The sequence below is a fragment of the Arachis hypogaea genome, chromosome 19 (assembly GCF_003086295.3).
Source record: "Arachis hypogaea cultivar Tifrunner chromosome 19, arahy.Tifrunner.gnm2.J5K5, whole genome shotgun sequence".
NCBI classification, from domain to species: Eukaryota; Viridiplantae; Streptophyta; class Magnoliopsida; order Fabales; family Fabaceae; genus Arachis; species Arachis hypogaea.
In genome coordinates, this window is record NC_092054.1 from 99,617,410 (window position 1) to 99,636,814 (window position 19,405).

At 37.9% G+C, this 19,405-nt stretch overlaps 1 protein-coding gene across 1 annotated transcript; it reads left to right on the forward strand.

Annotated features, from left to right (window-relative positions):
• The first annotated feature begins 8,308 nt into the window (after nt 1-8,308).
• On the forward strand, nt 8,309-9,819 carry LOC140182301 (uncharacterized). Its single transcript, XM_072228461.1, has 4 exons — nt 8,309-8,388; nt 8,753-8,949; nt 9,013-9,397; nt 9,498-9,819. Exons 1-4 carry the CDS (start codon nt 8,309-8,311, stop codon nt 9,817-9,819), a joined length of 984 nt encoding a protein of 327 aa, XP_072084562.1.
• Nucleotides 9,820-19,405: the final 9,586 nt, after the last annotated feature.

Consider the following 19,405-nt stretch of genomic DNA (forward strand, 5'->3'; position numbering starts at 1 on the left):
CGGAATACTGGCAACTTTGCTGCACCATGATAATGAGCTGAGAATTCAACTCAAAGTTACTGACTCCAATGGAGGGTATACTGATACTACTCCCATATGAAGCAGTAGAGGGGTTAGTATATGACCCCAGAGTCCTTCTGGACTGTTCATTTCCACTTAGATCCATGATGGAGAAAGGGAGATGATGTAAAATAAAAAATTATTTTTATTTATTTAATTATTATTTATTTCAAAAATAAAATAATTTAAAATAAAATAAATAAAAATGGGTGAAGATTTTCGAAAAATGGAGAGAGGGAAAAGAAAAAAAAAAGAAAAAAAAATGGTTAGGGAGTTTTGAAAAAGATATGATTTGAAAAAGATTTTAAAATTTGAAATAAAAATCTGAATTTTAAAAATAAATTTCGAAAATTTGTTTAAAATAGAGAGAAAAGATATTTTTGAATTTAAAGAGGAAAGAGAAAAATAATAAGATAGCACAAGATTTAAAATTTTTAGATCTAATGCTCCTTGTTTTCGAAAATTTTGGAGGGAAAACACCAAGGAACACCAAACTTAAAAATTTTAAGATCAAGACACAAGAAAAACTCAAGAACACTTTGAAGACTCACAAGAACACAAGAACATGAAGAAAGAACACCAAACTTAAAATTTTTAGTAAACCAAAATAAAATTTTTGAAAAACAAAGAAAAATCAACAAGAAAACACCAAACTTAAAGTTTGGCACAAGATTTGATAGAAAAATTATTTTTGAAAAAGAAGATTTTGAAAAGAATATAAAAGATTCTGACCCAATTGCCAAGAACACAGACTAACGCTCTAGCCAACTGAGTTATAAATGTAACACTTGTTTTGAAGAAGTATTTTTAAATAACTAAGAATGAAAAATTTATTTTTTTTTTGAAAACTAATGTTTTGAAAAGGCACAAGAAAAACAAGAAAAATCATAAAACAAGAAAAACTAAAGATCAAACAAGAAAAAAAATTCAATTATAAAAATATAATTTTCGAATTTTTTTTTTTGAAAGAAAAAAAATAAAGATTCTAAAATTTTAACCAAAAATAATATTAGAAGACTCTAAACCAAAAAGAAAAATTTTTCCTAATCTAAGCAACAAGATTCACCGTCAGTTGTTCAAACTCAAACAATCCCCGGCAACGGCGCCAAAAACTTGGTGCACGAATTGTGAATCACACTTTTCACAACTAGTACCACTAACCAGCAAGTGCACTGGGTCGTCCAAGTAATACCTTACGTGAGTAAGGGTCGAATCCCACGGAGATTGTTGGTTTGAAGCAAGCTATGGTTATCTTATTATTCTTAGTCAGGATGCCAACAACAGCGTTTTTCAACTTCAATTGTAAAGAGTCAAAGGGCATAAATATAAATACTTATTGTGCAATGATGGAGAATATGTTGGGGTTTTGGAGATGCTTTGTCTTCTTTATTTCAGTTTTTCTCTTGTACTCCTCTTCACACACGCAAGGCTCCTTCCATGGCAAGCTGTATGTAAGGTGTCACCGTTGTCAATGGCTACTTCCCGTCCTCTCAGTGAAAATGGTCCAAATGCTCTGTCACAGCATGGCTAATCATCTGTTGGTTCTCGATCATGTCGGAATAGAGTCCCTTGATTCTTTTGCGTCTGTCACTACGCCCAACAATCGCGAGTTTGAAGCTCGTCACAGCCATTCAATCCTTGAATCCTACTCGGAATACCACAGACAAGGTTTAGACTTTCCGGATTCTCATGAATGCTGCCATTAATTCTAGCTTATACCACGAAGATTCTGATTAAGAAATCTAAGAGATACTCATTCAATCTGATGTAGAACGGAGGTGGTTGTCAGGCACATGTTCATGGATTGAGAAAGGTGATGAGTGTCACGGATCATCACCTTCTTCATAGTGAAGCGCGAATGAACATCTTAGATAGGAACAAGCGTGTTTGAATGGAAAACAGAGATAATTGCATTAATTCATCAAGACGCTGCAGAGCTCCTCACCCCCAACAATGGAGTTTAGAGACTCATGCCGTCAAAGAGTACAAAGTTCAGATCTAAAAATGTCATGAGGTACTAAATAAATCTCTAAAAGTTGTTTAAATACTAAACTAGTAACCTAGGTTTACAGAAAATGAGTAAACTATGATAGATAGTGCAGAAATCCACTTCTGGGGCCCACTTGGTGTGTGCTGGGGCTGAGACTTAAGCTTCTCACGTGCCTGGGCTGTTTTGGGCGTTCAACGCCAGGTTGTAACCTGTTTCTGGCGTTGAACTCCAACTTGTAACTTGTTTCTGGCGCTGGACGCCAGACTGCAACATGGAACTGGTGTTGAACGCCAGTTTACGTCATCTATCTTTGAGCAAAGGATGGACTATTATATATTGCTGGAAAGCCCTGGATGTCTACTTTCCAACGCAATTGAGAGCGCGCCATTTGGAGTTTTGTAGCTCCAGAAAATTCACTTTGAGTACAGGGAGGTCAGAATCCAACAGCATCAGCAGTCCTTTTTCAGCCTGAATCAGATTTTTGCTCAGCTCCCTCAATTTCAGCCAGAAAATACCTGAAATCACAGAAAAACACACAAACTCATAGTAAAGTCCAGAAATGTGATTTTTAATTAAAAACTAATAAAAATATACTAAAAACCAACTAAATCATACTAAAAACTAAGTAAAAATAATGCCAAAAAGCGTATAAATTATCCGCTCATCAATAATCCACAAGTAAAATATAGAAAATAATGACCCAAATAAATTTCTAACACCAATGAAAATAATGCAATGAATGAAAGTATGCAAATAACTAAAATGAAAAAGAATGGAAGTGAAGAAGGATGAGAAGTTAAAGAGATGAAGAAGAAGAAAGTAAGAAAAGGAAGAAGAAAGAAGAAAAGATAGAAGAAATTAGGATTATAAAAGAAAAGATAAGATAATTGGCGCTGATCTGGATAAGTTGTGCGGCGCAGGCGACGCGGACGCGTGGGTGACGCGGTCGCGTGGTGCGTGATAAGGTCAGGTGACGCAGACGTGTGGGTTACGCGATCGCGTGGTCTGATTTGTGCGATTGGTGCGAGTGCAGCGTCGCGTTCGCGCAACTCTCTGTTCAAAACTCTTTTTGCCAAACTTTTGGGTGACGCGGTCGCGTGGGTGACGTGATCGTGTGAATGGCCTTTCTTTTAAAAATGATGCGGACGCGTGGGACACGCGTTCGCGTGGTAGGGCTGGTGCTTCTAGCATCATTCCAGCCCAACTCCATCATAACTCTCTGCCATACACTTCTTTACGTCGATTTTGCAGGGCCACGCGTTTGCGTGGGTGACGCGGACACGTGTGAGGCATTTTTTCCACATGACGCGGACGTGTCAGCGACGTAGTCGCTTGGATCAATTTTGTGCCAAAGGCACGCCTCCAGCCATGCTCTCGCATGACTCTCTGTTCACTTTTCTTTTCTTCCTAATGCACTTGTGACGCGGACGCGTCAGCGACGCTGCCGCGTCGCGTGCAATTTTTTTTATTATGCAATATGCAGATGCAAATGCAGTGCTGATATGGATGTTATGAATAATTCCAGGTTCAATAAAACGGAATAAAATAAAACTTAAAAACAAACAAAACGGAATAAAATTAAAATTGAAAAGGAACGATCATACCATGGTGGGTTGTCTCCCACCTAGCACTTTTAGTTAAAGTCCTTAAGTTGGACATTTGGTGAGCTCCCTGTTATGGTGGCTTGTGCTTGAACTCGTCTTGAAACTTCTACCAATGCTTGGACTTCCAATAAGCTCTATCAATACCAAGTAAATTCCTCAAGCTTTGATGGAGTTCTTCACAAGCTTTGAGCTCCCAAAATTGATCCTCATATATTCCTGGATCCCAAATCTTGTTTCTACACCCGTCTTCAAGTTGATTATCATGATTCCATCCGGGTGGTTCAGCCTTAGAATTCTCACTGAAGCGTCCAAACAACTTCCCAGACCCATTCAATTAAGCTCTACACCAACTTTTGCGTTTAAACTTAAAGCTTCCAACCATAATGAACCTTGCAGGACAATTCTTACCACTGATCATCTTCCTCTTACTCTTAATGCCACAAAGAGCTCTAAGTTAGCCATCCGTCTCCAGTAGCCCATATTCAAGTGGGAAGGTAAAGGTCAAGGGTAGGAATTTTACCCACTTGAACGTTGTGTTGGACAGTAATGGCCTTGGGAGAGGTGTTTCTAATGAACTTGCAAGCTCCACTCCCTTGTGCTCTTCTCTAACAGCTTCCACCTCCTTGTAAGCTTCTTCAATTTCAACCTCTTCCTCTTGGTAGTTTTCTTCCAATTCAATCTCCTCTTCACTACTTTCCAAGGGCATGGGAGATTGTGCTTCTTCCTCTTGAATTTCCATCTCTTGATCGACCTCTTCCAAGTCCTTAACCATGACATGCCTTGGAGGCTGTACACCCTCCTCAACATCAAATGCAACCGTCTTTGAAGGAGGCTCAATGTCTTGACTTTCCCATGGAGGTTCAGCATCTCCCAAGTCTTCAACCACTTCTTCCTCTTCAATAAATACTGCTTTGTCCAGTAGTTTTAATATAAAATCGTACTCATCCTTGATGATTTTCTTTCCATGACAACTTCGTTCAACTATTCTTTCATCTTCAAGGGTCTCTTCTATCTCCACATTTTGGGCTTTCTCTTGCTCTAAGACAAAATCAGACTCCTCCTTGATGTCTTCCTTCGCTAATTCTTCAACCACTCCTTCGACTTCAAGGGTCTTTACTACCTTCACCTTTAGGGCCTCCTCTAACTCCTTATGAAGTATGGATTCGCGAAGATGATCCCTTCTCTCTTGTTCCATGTCAATAGCAACATTGGGATCATGTTGCTCTTGGATTGATGGATGTGGGTGCTCTTCCATGGATGGTGGTGATGGGATGGAGAGATCATTCTGTGGTTGAAAAGAAAGTGCACTAGAGCTTGAGGGTTGATTGTTGAAGGTATTTGGTGGTCCGATTTGGACGACGAGAGCATGTATAGTAGAGTTTAGATCGGTAAGTGCTTTCTCCAAGGAGGTTTGGGGTGGATAGGAGGGTTCATTTATTGGGAGAAAGGGTTCATGGTAGGAAGATGGTTCATCTTGATAATGATAAGGATATGGTGTATATTGAGGTGGTGGTTCATGAGAGTAGTTGTGTTGGAATGGGGGTGGTTCTGTGTATGGTTCATTTGGCTCATAAGGTGGTTGGTATGGTGGATACGGGTTAGGTTCATATGGAGGTGAATGGTGGAAAGGGGCTTGTGAGTATGGTGGTTCAAAATTACGTGGAGGGGGAGGTTCATAGGTTTTTTGCGGTGGGTGTTGTTTGCCACGAAGAGGTCCACCATAACCATTGTCTTAGTGCGCATCATAGAATGGTTGTTGATAGTGCCTTGGAGGTGGTTGTCGCCAAGAGGGTTGATCAAATCCTTGTGGCTCCTCCCATCTTTGATTGTCCCATCCATGACCCAAGCTTTCATTGTAATCTCCTCTTCCTGTAATATGATTGTAACCAAACTCATAGCCAAAGGGGTGAGAGTTCATAGTAGCTAATAAAAAATTAAAAACGAAAATAAAAACAAATTTAAATTAAAAGGTTATTGAAATTTAAATTTTGAAATTTGAAATTTGAATTTTGAAATTTGAATTTTAAATTTTGAAATTTGGATTTTGAAGTTGAAATTTGAAATTTGAATTTTAAATTTTGAAAATTGAATTTTGTAAAAGTCAACAATATAGGATAAAGTTTTGAAAAAGATTTAAATTTTGAAAAGGTTTGATTTTTTAAATTTTAAATTTGAATTTTGAAATTTGAATTTTGGAATTTAAATATTAAAATTTGAAATTTGATTTTGAAATAAGATAAGATAAGATTTTGAAAAAGATATGATTTTTGAAAAAGATTTGAATTTTGAAATTTAAAACTAAGATAAGATAAGATAAAAATTTTAAAATAGAAATCTGAAATTTTTTTTATGCAAATTTCGAAAATTCAATTAAAAATAAAGAGAAAAGATATTTTTGAATTAAATAAGGAAAGATAAAAATAATAAAATGACACCAAACTTAAAATTTTTAGATCAAAATGAAGAAAACAACTAAGAACAACTTGAAGGTCAAGCTGAACACGAAGAACAATTTGAAGATCAAGATGAACACCAAGAACAAATTTTTGAAAAAAAAAAATTTTAATAACTAAATAAAAACCAATAACCTCTTAATTTACGAAAAAGAAAAAAAATAAAAATAAAAATAAATAAACAAGTAAAAAGCAAATATTTACAATAACCAATAATAAGGCACACGTTTGCAATTCTCCGGCAACGGCGCCATTTTGAACGATCGAAATTTCTCTATCGGTAAAGAATAAAAGTAATCGCATTGTAAGTATAGTTTCTAAACCAACAGAAAATCCTTTCGTACAAAAGTTTTGTTTGTCACTTAAGCAAACCCAATAAAATTGTTAACCGAGTATTTAAACCTCGGGTCGTCTTCTCAAGGAATTGCAGGGAGGTATGATTTATTATTAGCTATGGAAAAGGTAGAATTTTGTTTTGGGTTTTTAAAATAAGGAACAAGTAATGTAAAATAACAAGTCGTTAAAATAATAAATAATAAAGCTCTTGGCAAGGTATGAGAATTGGAAGTCCTATCCTAGTTATCCTTATCAATGGTGATGAGAATTATATTTTGCTCCCCACTAAGTCAACCTCTAACTATGAAGGTAAGTTAAGTGGATAAATCAATTTAACACCTAAAGTCCTAGTCAACTCCTAAAGAAAGACTAGAGTTATAGGAATTTAAATCAATCAGCAAAGATAACAATTATCAATCACGATGAGTTTGATAACTCAAGAGTTACCAATTAATCAACCAAAGCCAAAAGGGAAAAATCTAAATTATTTATATAAATAAAGAAAAGCAATCATAATTCTGAAATACCTCAAATTATATTAAATAAAGAAATCAATTCTAACATGGAGTTCGTAAACCAACATTAACAAACTAAAATAAAATAATAAAATAAATAAAAGTAGAAGAACATCGAACCTGGGATTGAGAAGCAATCCTAAAATTAAGAGAAATCCTAAATACTAATCCTAAGAGAGAGGAGAGAAACCTCTCTCTCTGAAACTACATATAAACCTCAGATTATGAATTATGAAAGCATGATCATGAATGAATGGATTCTCCCACTTTATAGCCTCTAATCTGTGTTTTCTGGGCCGCAAACTGGGTTGAAAACAGCTCAAAAATCGCTGGAGAAGAAATCTGCCACGCTGATTTTCATCACTATGATGCATCCGCGTAGAGCACGCATTCGCGTTGCCTAGCATCAAGGAAACTATGTCTTATTATATATAAAATCGAAGCCCCGGACGTTAGCTTTCCAACACAACTGGAACCGTGTCGTTTGGACCTTTTTAGCTCAAGTTATGACAGTTTTAGTGCGAGAGGGTCAGGTTGACAGCTTTGCAGTTCCTTCAACTTGTTGTATTCCTTCCACTTTTATATGCTTCCTTTTCATCCTCCGTGCCATTCCTGCCCTGTAAATCTTGAAATCACTTAACGCACATATCAAGGCATCGGATGGTAATAAGAGAGGGTTAATATTAGCAATTATAAGGCCAAAGAAGCATGTTTTCAATCATAGCACAAAATCAGGAAGGAAATTGTAAAACCATGCAAATAGTATGAATAAGTGGGTAAAGAGTTGATAAAAACTACTCAGTTAAGCACAAGATAAATCATAAAATAGTGGTTTATCAGTGCTCCAGCTGGAAGATGCTCGATAGGTCTCGGCTGGTGTGGTTTCGGCTGGTGTGCTAGGATTAACCGATGATAATGGGGTTGTGAAGGCTGGAAGTGGAAGAGTTACAGTGATGGAAAGGGATCAAAGAATGAACGAAAAGGATGGAGGTAGTGAACAGGTACAAGGAATTATGGAGGCTGAATACGGGTGTAATAGAATGCACAATTTTGGCAATGAGGCTAGAAGAGCTGGTCGAGTTTATGAAGAAGGTACTAAAGCGGAGGGAGGAGTTGAAGTGACTCAGGGAGGAATTACACAGGCCCATAATGAGGGAGAAGATTACGGTGATGATGAGGCCAGTGTGGGGGACAGAGCACAAATAAACAATGATGGTGTAAGTGAAACCGAGCATACAAGACTAGATGAGCAGCTGATAGAGAACAAAAGGACTTGGAAACTAGCAAAAGAGTCCAGAGCAGAGCTATATAATGAAGAAGACGACATCATGGCGATTCTCCAACAATAGAATGAAGAAATTGCTCAAAAGAGAAGATTGGCTAAACAGAAGGCAAAAGCTAGACGAAGCAGACCCAAAATCCAAAAAAAGGTGTGCCATAATTCTTTAAAATAACCTTTAGTTCTTGGAATGTTAGGGGGTTAAGGGGTGATGGTAAATTGAGGATGGTGAAGGACCTAAAGCACAAATGTAGATTGAACATGCTAGGCTTGGTAGAGACTAAAAGGCAGTTGGTGACTAGATTTGATGTTTCAAAAATTTAGGGGAATAGGTGTGTGGGTTGGGATTATGTTGAGTTTGTTGGTGCTTCCGGTGGGCTGTTATTAATATGGGATGAAGATTTTTTTAAAATTAGAAATTCTTATAAAGGAGAGAGATAGTTGTGTGTTGAAGGGGTTATACTGAAGAATAATTACAATTGTGCTTTTATTTTGGTTTATGGTGCACATGATAGAAATGAGAAGCTTGTTATGTGGGAGGAGTTGAGCTACGTAGCTGGTTTATGTCAGGTTCCCTGCCGTTTCATGGGGGACTTTAATGAAATTGTACAGGTGGAAGAAAGACGCGGCACTGATAGATTAACCCCGTCGGCGGAAGATTTCAAGAACTGGATACATGATATGGGTTTGGTGGACTTACCTATTACAAATCGTAAGTTTATATGGTTTAGAGGATGATCCTGTAGTCGTATTGATAGGGCACTGGTGAGCATAGAATGGCTTGAGGAGTTTTCGGAGACTCGACTACGAGGTGGCCCAAGGGGTTTGTCTGACCACTATCCCATTATAGTGGAAGATAAGCCACTCAGACATGAACCGAGGCCGTTCAGAAGGCTTGACTCATGGTTTACGCATGAGGGTTCCCTAAGGATGGTAAGGGAGGAATGGAGAGGTTTAGGAGATGTGCAATTCACAGATAAATTGAAGGCTTTGACAATTCCACTAGGGAGATGGCATAAAGCCAATTTTGGCGACATGGACAAGAAGATTCTAAAGTTTGAGGAAGAGATTAAGAAGATTGATGACATGGTGGGTGAAGGGATTTATGATGGAACGATGGAGGCAAGAAGGAGGGCGCTTGTAGCTTGCTGTGAGAAATGGTATGTGAGAAAAGAACTACATTGGAAACAGATGTAGCGCTCAAGACAATAGGAGAAACAATAGGATTGATGCATTGGTCATTAATGGAAGATTGATAAGGAATCAAGCGAGGAATAAGATTGTGATTAGGAATTTCTACAAGGACTTGTATCATCAGGAGGAGTCTCCAATGGTGGGGTTCAAAGACGGGCTGGTGGAAATGATCAGTGAAGAGGATGCTTTGGCTTTGGAGATGCAACCGACTACTGAGGAGGTTAGGGAAGCAGTTTGGGATTGTGAATCTTCCAAGGCTCTTGAAAGTGATGGGTACAACATGAACTTCATCAAGAAGTGTTGGGATGAAATTGGTCCTAAGATCACGGCAATGGTGTTCGATTTTTTCCAGTCTTCTAGGCTACCAGCGGATGCCAATCTCACCTAGGTGGCACTGGCACCAAAGTTTACGGGGGCAAAGGAAATCAAAGATCTCAGGCCAATTAGCATGGTAGGGTGTGTGTATAAAGTCATCTCGAAGATGTTGGTTAGAAGAATACGAGCGGTAATGCCAGGACTAGTAGGTGAGACACAGAGTGCTTTTGTAAAAGGATGAAAGATTCATGATGGGGCTCTTATTGCTTGCGAAACAGTACAATGGATTAAAAGGAGGAAGAAGGAAGCGGTGATAATAAAGTTAGATTTCCAGAAAGCATATGATAGAGTCAAGTGGAGCTTTGTGGATCTTGTGATGTAGAAGATGGGATTTGAACAGAGAATGAGAGGGTGGGTCATGGAGTGTGTCAGTACATGTTCCATGTCGATATTGATAAACGGCTCACCTTCTAAGCCATTCAAGATGGAAAGGGGTCTTCGGCAAGGTGATCCACTATCTCCATTTCTATTTGTACTTGTTGTGGATGTACTACACAGGATGTTTGGGAAAGCGGTTAGAAACGGCCGCATATCTCCGCTACTGGTTGGTAGAGATCATATTGAGCTGCCACACCTACAGTTTGCGGATGATACCATTTTGTTTTGTCCTCCAGAGGAAGAGACTGTTAAAAATTATAGGCGGATTCTCCGTTGCTTTGAATTGATGTCGGGGTTAAGTATTAACTTTGACAAATCCAGCTTGATTCCAATCAACTGTGAGGATCGATGGGTACAGCGCATGTGCAGCGTATTGGGCTGTCAAGAAGCCTCTCTCCCAGTTAAATACTTGGGGATCTCGCTAGGAGCTAACCCGAGATTGGTGAAGACTTGGAAGCCAATTATAGACAAAGTGGAGGATAAACTGAGCATATGGAAAGTCAAGGTCCTTAATAAAGCCGGTAAGTTAGTGCTAATCAAATCTGTGCTAAACAGTCTCTCTGTTTATTATCTGAGTCTATATAAGATGTGAAAGGCTGTTGCAGAGAAACTGATCTCTCTACAGAGACGATTTTTGTGGAGTAAGGAAGATGGTAAAAATGGTATGGCCTTGGTCAGGTGGGAGTTGGTGCATACAACGAAAAAACTTGGTGGTCTAGGTGTTGGGGATGCCATGGTGCGCAATACAACCCTTTCATTTAAGTGGTAGTGGCGCTTTTCTAAGGAGGAGTGCCCGCTGTGGAAGAAGGTGGTCTGCTCTTGCAATAACCTGGACCCAAATGTGACGTTGTCTTCTCAGGTTCTACCTGTGCGGGGAGGCCCTTGAAAGGATATATGCCAGATACAGTTTAGGGATAAGCAAGTAAGACAGAAGATGGTCACTGGGCTGTCAATGGAGGTTGGTGATGGGAGAGGGACTCGTTTTCGGAAGGATGTATGGTTGCGTGTTGGTTCTCTAAAAGATCAGTTTCCAAGACTCTTCTCAGTTTCAAACAAAAAAAGATCCGTTATAGGGGACTGTGGGTTTTGGGATGGGGTTGAGTGGATCTAGAACTTCTAATGGAGGCGAGAATTATTCTAGTGGGAGTTGGATTTAGTGAACCAGCTACATGATACACTTAGACTGGTCAAACTTACTAATGGCAGAGAGGATAGAGTCGTGTGGAAATTTGATAAACAAGAAGTATTTTCTACTAACTCTTTTGTGCAGGTTTTGCAGGCGGAAATAACTCCAGAGGATATAACAAGCTACAGCTTTACCAGGACAATTTGGAAAGGGCTAGTGCCGCCAAGAGTTGAACTATTTGTCTGGTTTGTATTGACTAGGAAGGTCAACACTAAGGAGAGGTTGAGTCGGTTTGGGGTCATCAACCAGGAAGATGTTATTTGCGTGTTATGTAATAAAGGTGTTGAAAATGGTCACCATTTGTTTCTTGGTTGTGAATTTTCTTGGCAGGTTTGGTGTACTTGGCTATCATTTATTGGTAGGCAATGGACGTGTCCAAGGACGTTGAGGGAGCATTTCCTAAGTTGGACTGAGATATCCTATAGCAAGGAGGTGCACAAGAATTGGATGGTGTGCTTCTGTGCGATTATTTGGAATATCTGGCTGGAAAGGAATACAAGAATTTTTCAGCATAAAGGAAAATGGGTTGAAGATGTTACTAATTTGTGCTGTACAAACTACAAGGAGTGGCTAGGTGTGGATCCTTTTTGTTGTTGATGGCAATGCCAGAGATGACAAAGGATAAAGATTATCGCTCTTGTGTTGCATAGTTTCTTTTCTTTTCGATTGTTTGTTACTCCAGTTTGTTGTTTTTCATACGCTCCACTTGTGTTGAGCTACTTTCTTTCAAAAAAAAAAAAAGAGATTGTGAGTTGTGGAATGGGGTTGAATAAATTTGGAATTTCCAATTATTCCAATGGAAGTTGGATTTAATAAACCAGTTACATGATACACTAAGATTGATCAAACTTGCTTATGGTAGAGAGGATAGATGATGAACGAACTCTTGTTGATATAGAATTTCCTCAATTGAATTAATTCTCATTGTAAAGTATAGTTTCTAAACCAAACAATAGTCCTTTCATACAAAAATTTAAGTTGTCACATGTACAAACCCCAAATAAGAATTTACCGGAGTATTTGGACTCCGGGTTGTCTCACAAGGAATTGCAATGAAGTGATCAATTATTGGCTATGAAGATGCAAGGGGGGTTTTGATTGATAAGAGGGCGAGAAATTTAATGTGCAACAAAAGTAAAGAGAGCAATTAAAGGAAGCAATTAATAAAGAGAGACATTCATGGCAAGGTTTGAGATCATAAGCTTCCCATCCTAGTCATACAATGATTAATTCATCTTATTTAGTCAACTCCAACAAATAGGGAGAAAGTCAAACAAGACTAATCAATCATACCACAATAATAACAAGAATTTATCTTATTACGTCATCTCCAACATTGGAAGAAGGTATCATATTATCTTCCATGAAAGAAAGTCTAATAAGACTAGCTAATCTCAATCCAAAAGTCCTAATCAACTTACTAATTAAATTAGCAAAAGATTAGCGTCAATAGAAACAATATTAGCTAACAACTCTAGATCACCAACATGAGTTGGATTTTTATGACTCAAGATTGCCCAATTACTCTTTCCAAGCCAAGAATGCTCAAAATCTACTCTAACATCCAACCAAGCATTTTATCAAACACTTAGAAGGCATAAAAGGAAAGCATAAAAAAAGTGCAAAAATAATAAATCTACCAGCTACCAATTGCAAGAAATCAATAATAACAATCAAAATCAACATCAAAGAGCATGGAAACATAAAATTGCATTGAAAGAAAATGAAAATCCAACAATTGTTCATAAACATAAAAGAGACAAAATAAAGGAAATGACAAGTAAAACTAGAAGAGTAGATATGTAATAACAAGAAATTAAAAGGAAGAACTAAATCAAGACAAGAATTATAACTTGGATCCAAGAAGAATTAACTAAAACTACCCTAAAATCTAGAGAGAGGGGAGAGCCTCTCTCTCTAGAATTCTAACCCTAAAACATCATGAAAAACTAAACTATGACTACTTGGTTCATTTCCTCTTCAATCCTTGGGTTCAATATCATCAGAAATGGGTTGGATTGGGCCCAAAATGAGCTGCAAAATCGCTGGGGGCGATTTCTCTTTAGTGGACCCACGTGCTCCATCAGCGCGTGCGCGTACATGGCACGTGCGCGTCCCTATGCGTCAGCAAACATATAACAAATTTTATATCATTTTGAAGCCCCGGATGTTATCTTTCCAACGCAACTAAAACCGTCTCATTTGGACCTCTGTAGCTCAAGTTATGGTCATTTGAGTGCGAAGAGGTCGGACTTGACAGCTTTACGGTTCCTTCATTTCTTCATGAGTTCTCCCACTTTGCATGCTTTTCTCCTCACTTCTTCCATCCAATACTTGCCTTATGAACCTGAAATCACTCAACAAACATATCAAGGTATCAAATGGAATTAAAGTGAATTAAAATCACCAATTTTAGGGCCTAAAAAGCATGTTTTCACATTTAAGCACAAATCAAGGGAGAATTGCAAAACCATGCTATTTCATTGAATAAATGTGAGAAAAGTTGATAAAATCCCCCAAAATAAGCACAAGATTAACCACAAAATTGGGGTTTATCAAATCTCCCCACACTTAAACCAAGCATGTCCTCATGCTAAGAATAAAGAAGGACAAGAAAAGGGGTATGAACATTTATTCAATGCAAATAAACTATATAAACCTATCTATATGTATGCAACTAAACGCAAAATGATTCTACCTACTTGGTTAAAAGTAAATCAATCTCCAAGAATACATATGAACAAGTAGGGCTAAGGTCATATGACGACTCACAAACTCTACCAATTCAAATATCACAATTGAAGTTCAAATAGACTTGCAAGAAGAAAAGCTCATGAAAGCTGGGAACAAGGAATTGAGTACCGAACCCTCACCGGAAGTGTATCCGCTCTAGTCACTCTAGTGTATAGGGTCGATCACTCAATTCTCTTCTAATCATGCTTTCCATGATTTGTTTTTCATCTAACAATCAACAATTATTCAATGCATGCATACATTCATCATGAGGACTTATTCATAGGTTGTAATGGGGCTAGGGTAAAGGTATGGATGCATATGGTCAAGTGAGCTTAAAATTTGTATCTTTGATTAGCCTAAGCTCTCACCTAACACATGTAACAACCTATACAATTCTAATACACAACCTAGCTACCCATGATTTCCACTTTTTCACATACTCATGCATTCTTCTTAATTCACATTCCATATGCATTGATTTTTATTACTTTACTTTGGGGCATTTTTGTCCCCTTTTTATTTCTTTTTCTCTTTATATATATATATATATATATATATATATATATTTTTTTTCTTTATCACTTTCTTTTTTTTTCTAAAGTATATACAAACGTATCAATGCATATGGTTTTACATATAGTGCATGAATATGTACCCAATTCCCAATATTTTTTAAAAAAATTAAAAATTACACTTTTACCTCAACCAATGCCCCAAGTTTCCCATACCCAAATGATACACACTCTCACTAGCCTAAGCTAAACAAAGATCCAAATTAAGGACATTTATTTTGTTTTTCACTTAAGGGTAGTGATGTGCTAACATTAAGAACAAAAGGGATTAAATAGGCTCAAATTTGGCTAACAATGGTTGATGAAAGGTAGGCTATTTGGGTAAGTGAGCTAAATGAAATGATGGTCTCAATCATATAAATGCATGTATATATGGAATAATGGACATATAGAATCAAACAAATCAAAGATCACAATCATAGAAAGAGAATAGTGCACACAAGAATGAAAATAAGTGGTTATATGATGTAACCACACAATTGGGCTCAAAACTCACATGCTTGTGTTCTTAACTTAAAAACCATGTTCCAAAATAAATTCTTCAATCAAGTTCACAAAAAAAAAATTTTAAATTGGTAGGGTGCCCTAAAACAATTTTTCTTGGAAAAGAAATCATCACCCTACCCAAGTAGTCCTAACATAAAAAGGAAATGGTGAAATATGTACAAATTTTAACTAACATGCAACCTATTATGCAATGCAACAACTAACTAAACAAAGACAAAAATTAAAAATTGGTGTTGAAAAAGGAAATTGTTACCCATGGAGATCGGTCGAACGACCTCCCCACACTTAGAAATTTGCACCGTCCTCGGTGCATGCAAGGAAGAGCAAGGTGGACGGGTTGCTACAATTGATGAGTTTCTTCAAAGGGTTGTGCGGGTGAACTTGTCTGTTGCCCCATCTAGAAGCTTTCTCATTCCTTTCCTTCTTGGTGGCCAACCCAAAAATGCCGAGCGGTCGGACGACCTCCCCACACTTAAAAGTTTGCACCGTCCTCGGTGCACTCAAAGATGAGCAAGGGGGTACGGCGACTTTCGAGTTGCTACCTTCAGCTGGTAGGTCAACCGGTGCTGCGTGTTCTTCCTTCCGCTTCCATTTTTGCTTGTGGTGCATCGATCGTGAAAAATAAAATAAACACTGTAAGATGAGAAAATACAAAAGGAAGGAAGCGGGTATTGTTGGAATGAGGTAAATCACTAGAATTAAGTGGGTGAATTGGTGTGACATTGATGAAAAATAGGTGTGTGGGTTCTAAAATTGCGCGCGGTTTAGAATACACATACACTAGTACAAAAAGTTGTGTCACAACTACACAAAATAAAACATGCACTTCACTCATTCTAGTGTGCTTGAGATACTTTAAAAGATTCATAGGTTAAAACAACCCAAGAAGTAGTGAAGAAGCATAAAAGCATTCAAGCAAAAATCAAGCAATGGTGAAATTGGATAATGCATGGACTTTGATTGATGTGTAAGTGAACTTAATGAACATAATGGTATATGAAACTTACACCACAATCAATGACACCTATTGAAGTTGTTGCAACACCTATGTGACATAGAGGTGGAACACATGGATGCTATAGAACTTAGAAAAAAGGATATAGAAGTCAAAAGTCAATCACATAGCAAGCATGGTCCACAAAGCTTGAAAAGCTCAAAAATATGTCACTAGGTAAGCCTTCGATCCAATTTCACAATTCTACAATCCCAATGCATGAAATAAGTGATGTGAATAAGGGTGAACCATAAACAAGCATCACCTAAAAAAATGCAATGATAATATACAATTGTCTAACGATGGATGATGAATGCATGGTGGCCCAAAACATGCAATTCAAAGAGATAAGATGCATGAAGGCAATGTAACAAGTACTTGGTATTCAAAAGTGTTAAACATGAAAAATTCCAAACCAAGTAATAAATTGCAACCTCAACAAAGGAATCCAACAATGACAATAACGACAATGATGTTAAACTAACATCCCAATAGTAATAAGCAGCAGTAAATGGTAAACAAGATCAGTAATCCAACACTTATAATGGAAATAAAAAATTAAACTAACTAACTAACTAAAAGAAATGGTGTTACATGATGCTTGGTAGTGTTGGATGATGATTTAAGGGTGGAAAGAGAAGAGAAGAAGGAAAGAAATGGAAAGAGGAGAATAAAAGAAGGTGAGTGAAACATGGCAATCCACGCATGCGCGTCATGTGCGCGTAAGCGTGGATTGATGAAATGGAAGCGACGCGTACGCGTGCAGTGCGCGTATGCGTGCATGGCAAGGCAGAGAGTCGACGCGGACGCGCAAGGTACACGTGCGCGCGCCTTTGGGCACAAAGTTGGCACACTTCAGGCACAACTCTCGGGTGAATGTATGGAGGGGTGGAAAAACTCAATCCACGCGTACGCATACATGGCCCGTGCGCGTGGATGGCCGAAAATACTTGGGCACGCGTACGCGTAGAGTGCGCGTGCGCGTGGGTGGTGCTCTGTTTTTCAATATTTTCCTAAGTTCTTGCACCAATCCAAGCATTCCAAACCTCCGAACAACTACCAAAATACCACAAAACCTTATTTAACCTACTAGACTCCTAATTAAACTCAACTAATCAAACAAGACATGAAATTAAACTAATTACTAATATGTACAAAAGGGAAAAATGAAAAGAATTTACCATGGCGGGTTGTCTCCCACCTAGCACTTTTGTTTATTGTCCTTAAGTTGGACTTATGAGGAGCTCCTCTTATGGTGGCTTGTGCTTGAAGCTATCCTTGAACATCCACCAATGCTTGAATTTCCAATAAGCTTTAGTCTTCAAAGATGATAACTCCAAGCCTTGATGGAGTTCCACACAAACCATGGGCTTCCAAATTTGATTCTCCTTGTGCGATCCGGGATCCCACACTTTGTTTTGACACCCATCTTCAAATTGATCATCATGATTCCAATTGGGTGGCATGACCTTAGAATTCTCAAATAAGCATCCAAACATTCTCCTAGACCCACACAATTTAGCTCCACACCAAACATTGCCATTCAACTTTGAGCATGTAACCATCATGAACTTAGAGTGATGTTTCCAACCACTACACAACTCCTTCTTACTCTTAATTCCACAAAGAGCTCTAAGTTGACCATTGATGAGTTTGGAAAACTCTTAATTAATATTTATGATGAATAAACATTATTAAAAATAATTAACTGCAAAAATTAATAATCTGATTTGATTAAATAATTTTTGTTGCAGGTTTTAATATTGGGCCGAAAAATGAGTTTCTGGCTTAAGCCCAAAAAAAAAAAAACCAGCCTTGTTGCATGATTGTATACTAAGTGGCTGAAATTTTATATTGTTGGGCCAAGCTTAATGTTGCTTACAACCAAGCCCATGGTTAATTTTTGATGAGAGCCTCTTATGCTTGATCCGAAATAATTTTCATCAAGAAAGCAAATGTTAACCAAATGGGCCAGAATTTAAATAGTATCACTAAGCCCAATTTGTTATGCATGCATGGTCCGAAAAGAAAAATGGAATTGAGGCACAAAGATGAAAACCCAACTCATTGAACTTTGGTTGCATGCTTCCAACGGACTTCACATTAACTTATTATGGAACTCAAATTTTATAAAGAAAAGTTAATGCAGTCCTTGGGAATATGAAAGAAAAAAAGTCAAGTGATTTGATGGAAATTAATGGTAGCTTACACGCTACTTCACAAGCTTGGAGAAATGCACCTAATTATTTTATCCATCATAACTCTCATAGCTTTGCTTTTCTCTTTCTTCCTTCTCTCTATTTGCTTCTCTTCTTTCTTCGGTCCTTATCCAGGAAATAATGGAAGAAATGTTCTTCAACCAACAGAAGGAAGAAGATGCATGCATCAAGACCATCAAGCTAATGATGGCAAGAAAACATACTAAAATAAAAATGAGCTGTGGCTAAGATACTTACCAAATGTGGTCAAATTTGGTGAGGTTATCTTGAGCTTTCCATGCTCAAAAAGGAAGAAGAAGATCTCGGCCAGCAAGGGAGATTCTTGAAGCATGGCTTGTCTTTGATTCTGCTCAACCACCACAGGGAGTAGCTAGAGTGGCGAAGTGATGGTTGAAGGCAGAGATTGAAGCAGATGAAGTCATCATCATCATGAAGCATCAAGGGCCAGAATTCCATCTTGGAAAGCAAGCCAAGGATGGAGAGCTCGGATTGATGAAGGGTGATGATCAAGAAAGGACTAGAGGTAATTGCATGTTGGTTAATGCATGGTTATCTCTTCTCTCTCTATGTGGCCGAACCGGTTTGTTGAAGGAGGAAGAAGTTGGTTCGGTTTTGGCTTCAATAAGTGGAGGCTCCCCTCTTCTATATTAAGGGTGGACAGCCACTGTTTGAAGCAAGGAGAAAATTTGAGAGTGCAAGGCACAGAGTTCTCAGAGCTACCTGAGCTAACAGTTTTCTCTTCTCCTTCAATGTATTCAGTTTTGTAATTTTCTGTTTAATTTTGTCATGTCTTGAGTCTCATGGTAAAAGGCAAACAGTGAGGTTTGTAATGAAAAAGCCATAGAGCGAAAAAGGCAGAGAGTGCAAAATTAAAAGAAAAAGCCATAGATGTCTTAGAGTTCCTTTGTTCATCTATGTTGTGTTTCATGATTCTGTGGGAATCCCCTTGTAAGTTGGGTTAGCACTTTACAAGTTGTAATCAGATTGATTATAGTGAAATTCCATCA

What these genes read in the sequence shown, in the direction of transcription:
- LOC140182301 (XM_072228461.1), top strand. Translation starts at nt 8,309, where the DNA reads ATGAAGAAATTGCTCAAAAGAGAAGATTGGCTAAACAGAAGGCAAAAG. An exon ending in GGACTTACCTATTACAAATC is followed by an intron (nt 8,950 to 9,012) that starts GTAAGTTTATAT and finishes TGGTGAGCATAG; the next exon opens with AATGGCTTGAGGAGTTTTCG. An exon ending in GTAGCTTGCTGTGAGAAATG is followed by an intron (nt 9,398 to 9,497) that starts GTATGTGAGAAA and finishes AAGATTGATAAG; the next exon opens with GAATCAAGCGAGGAATAAGA.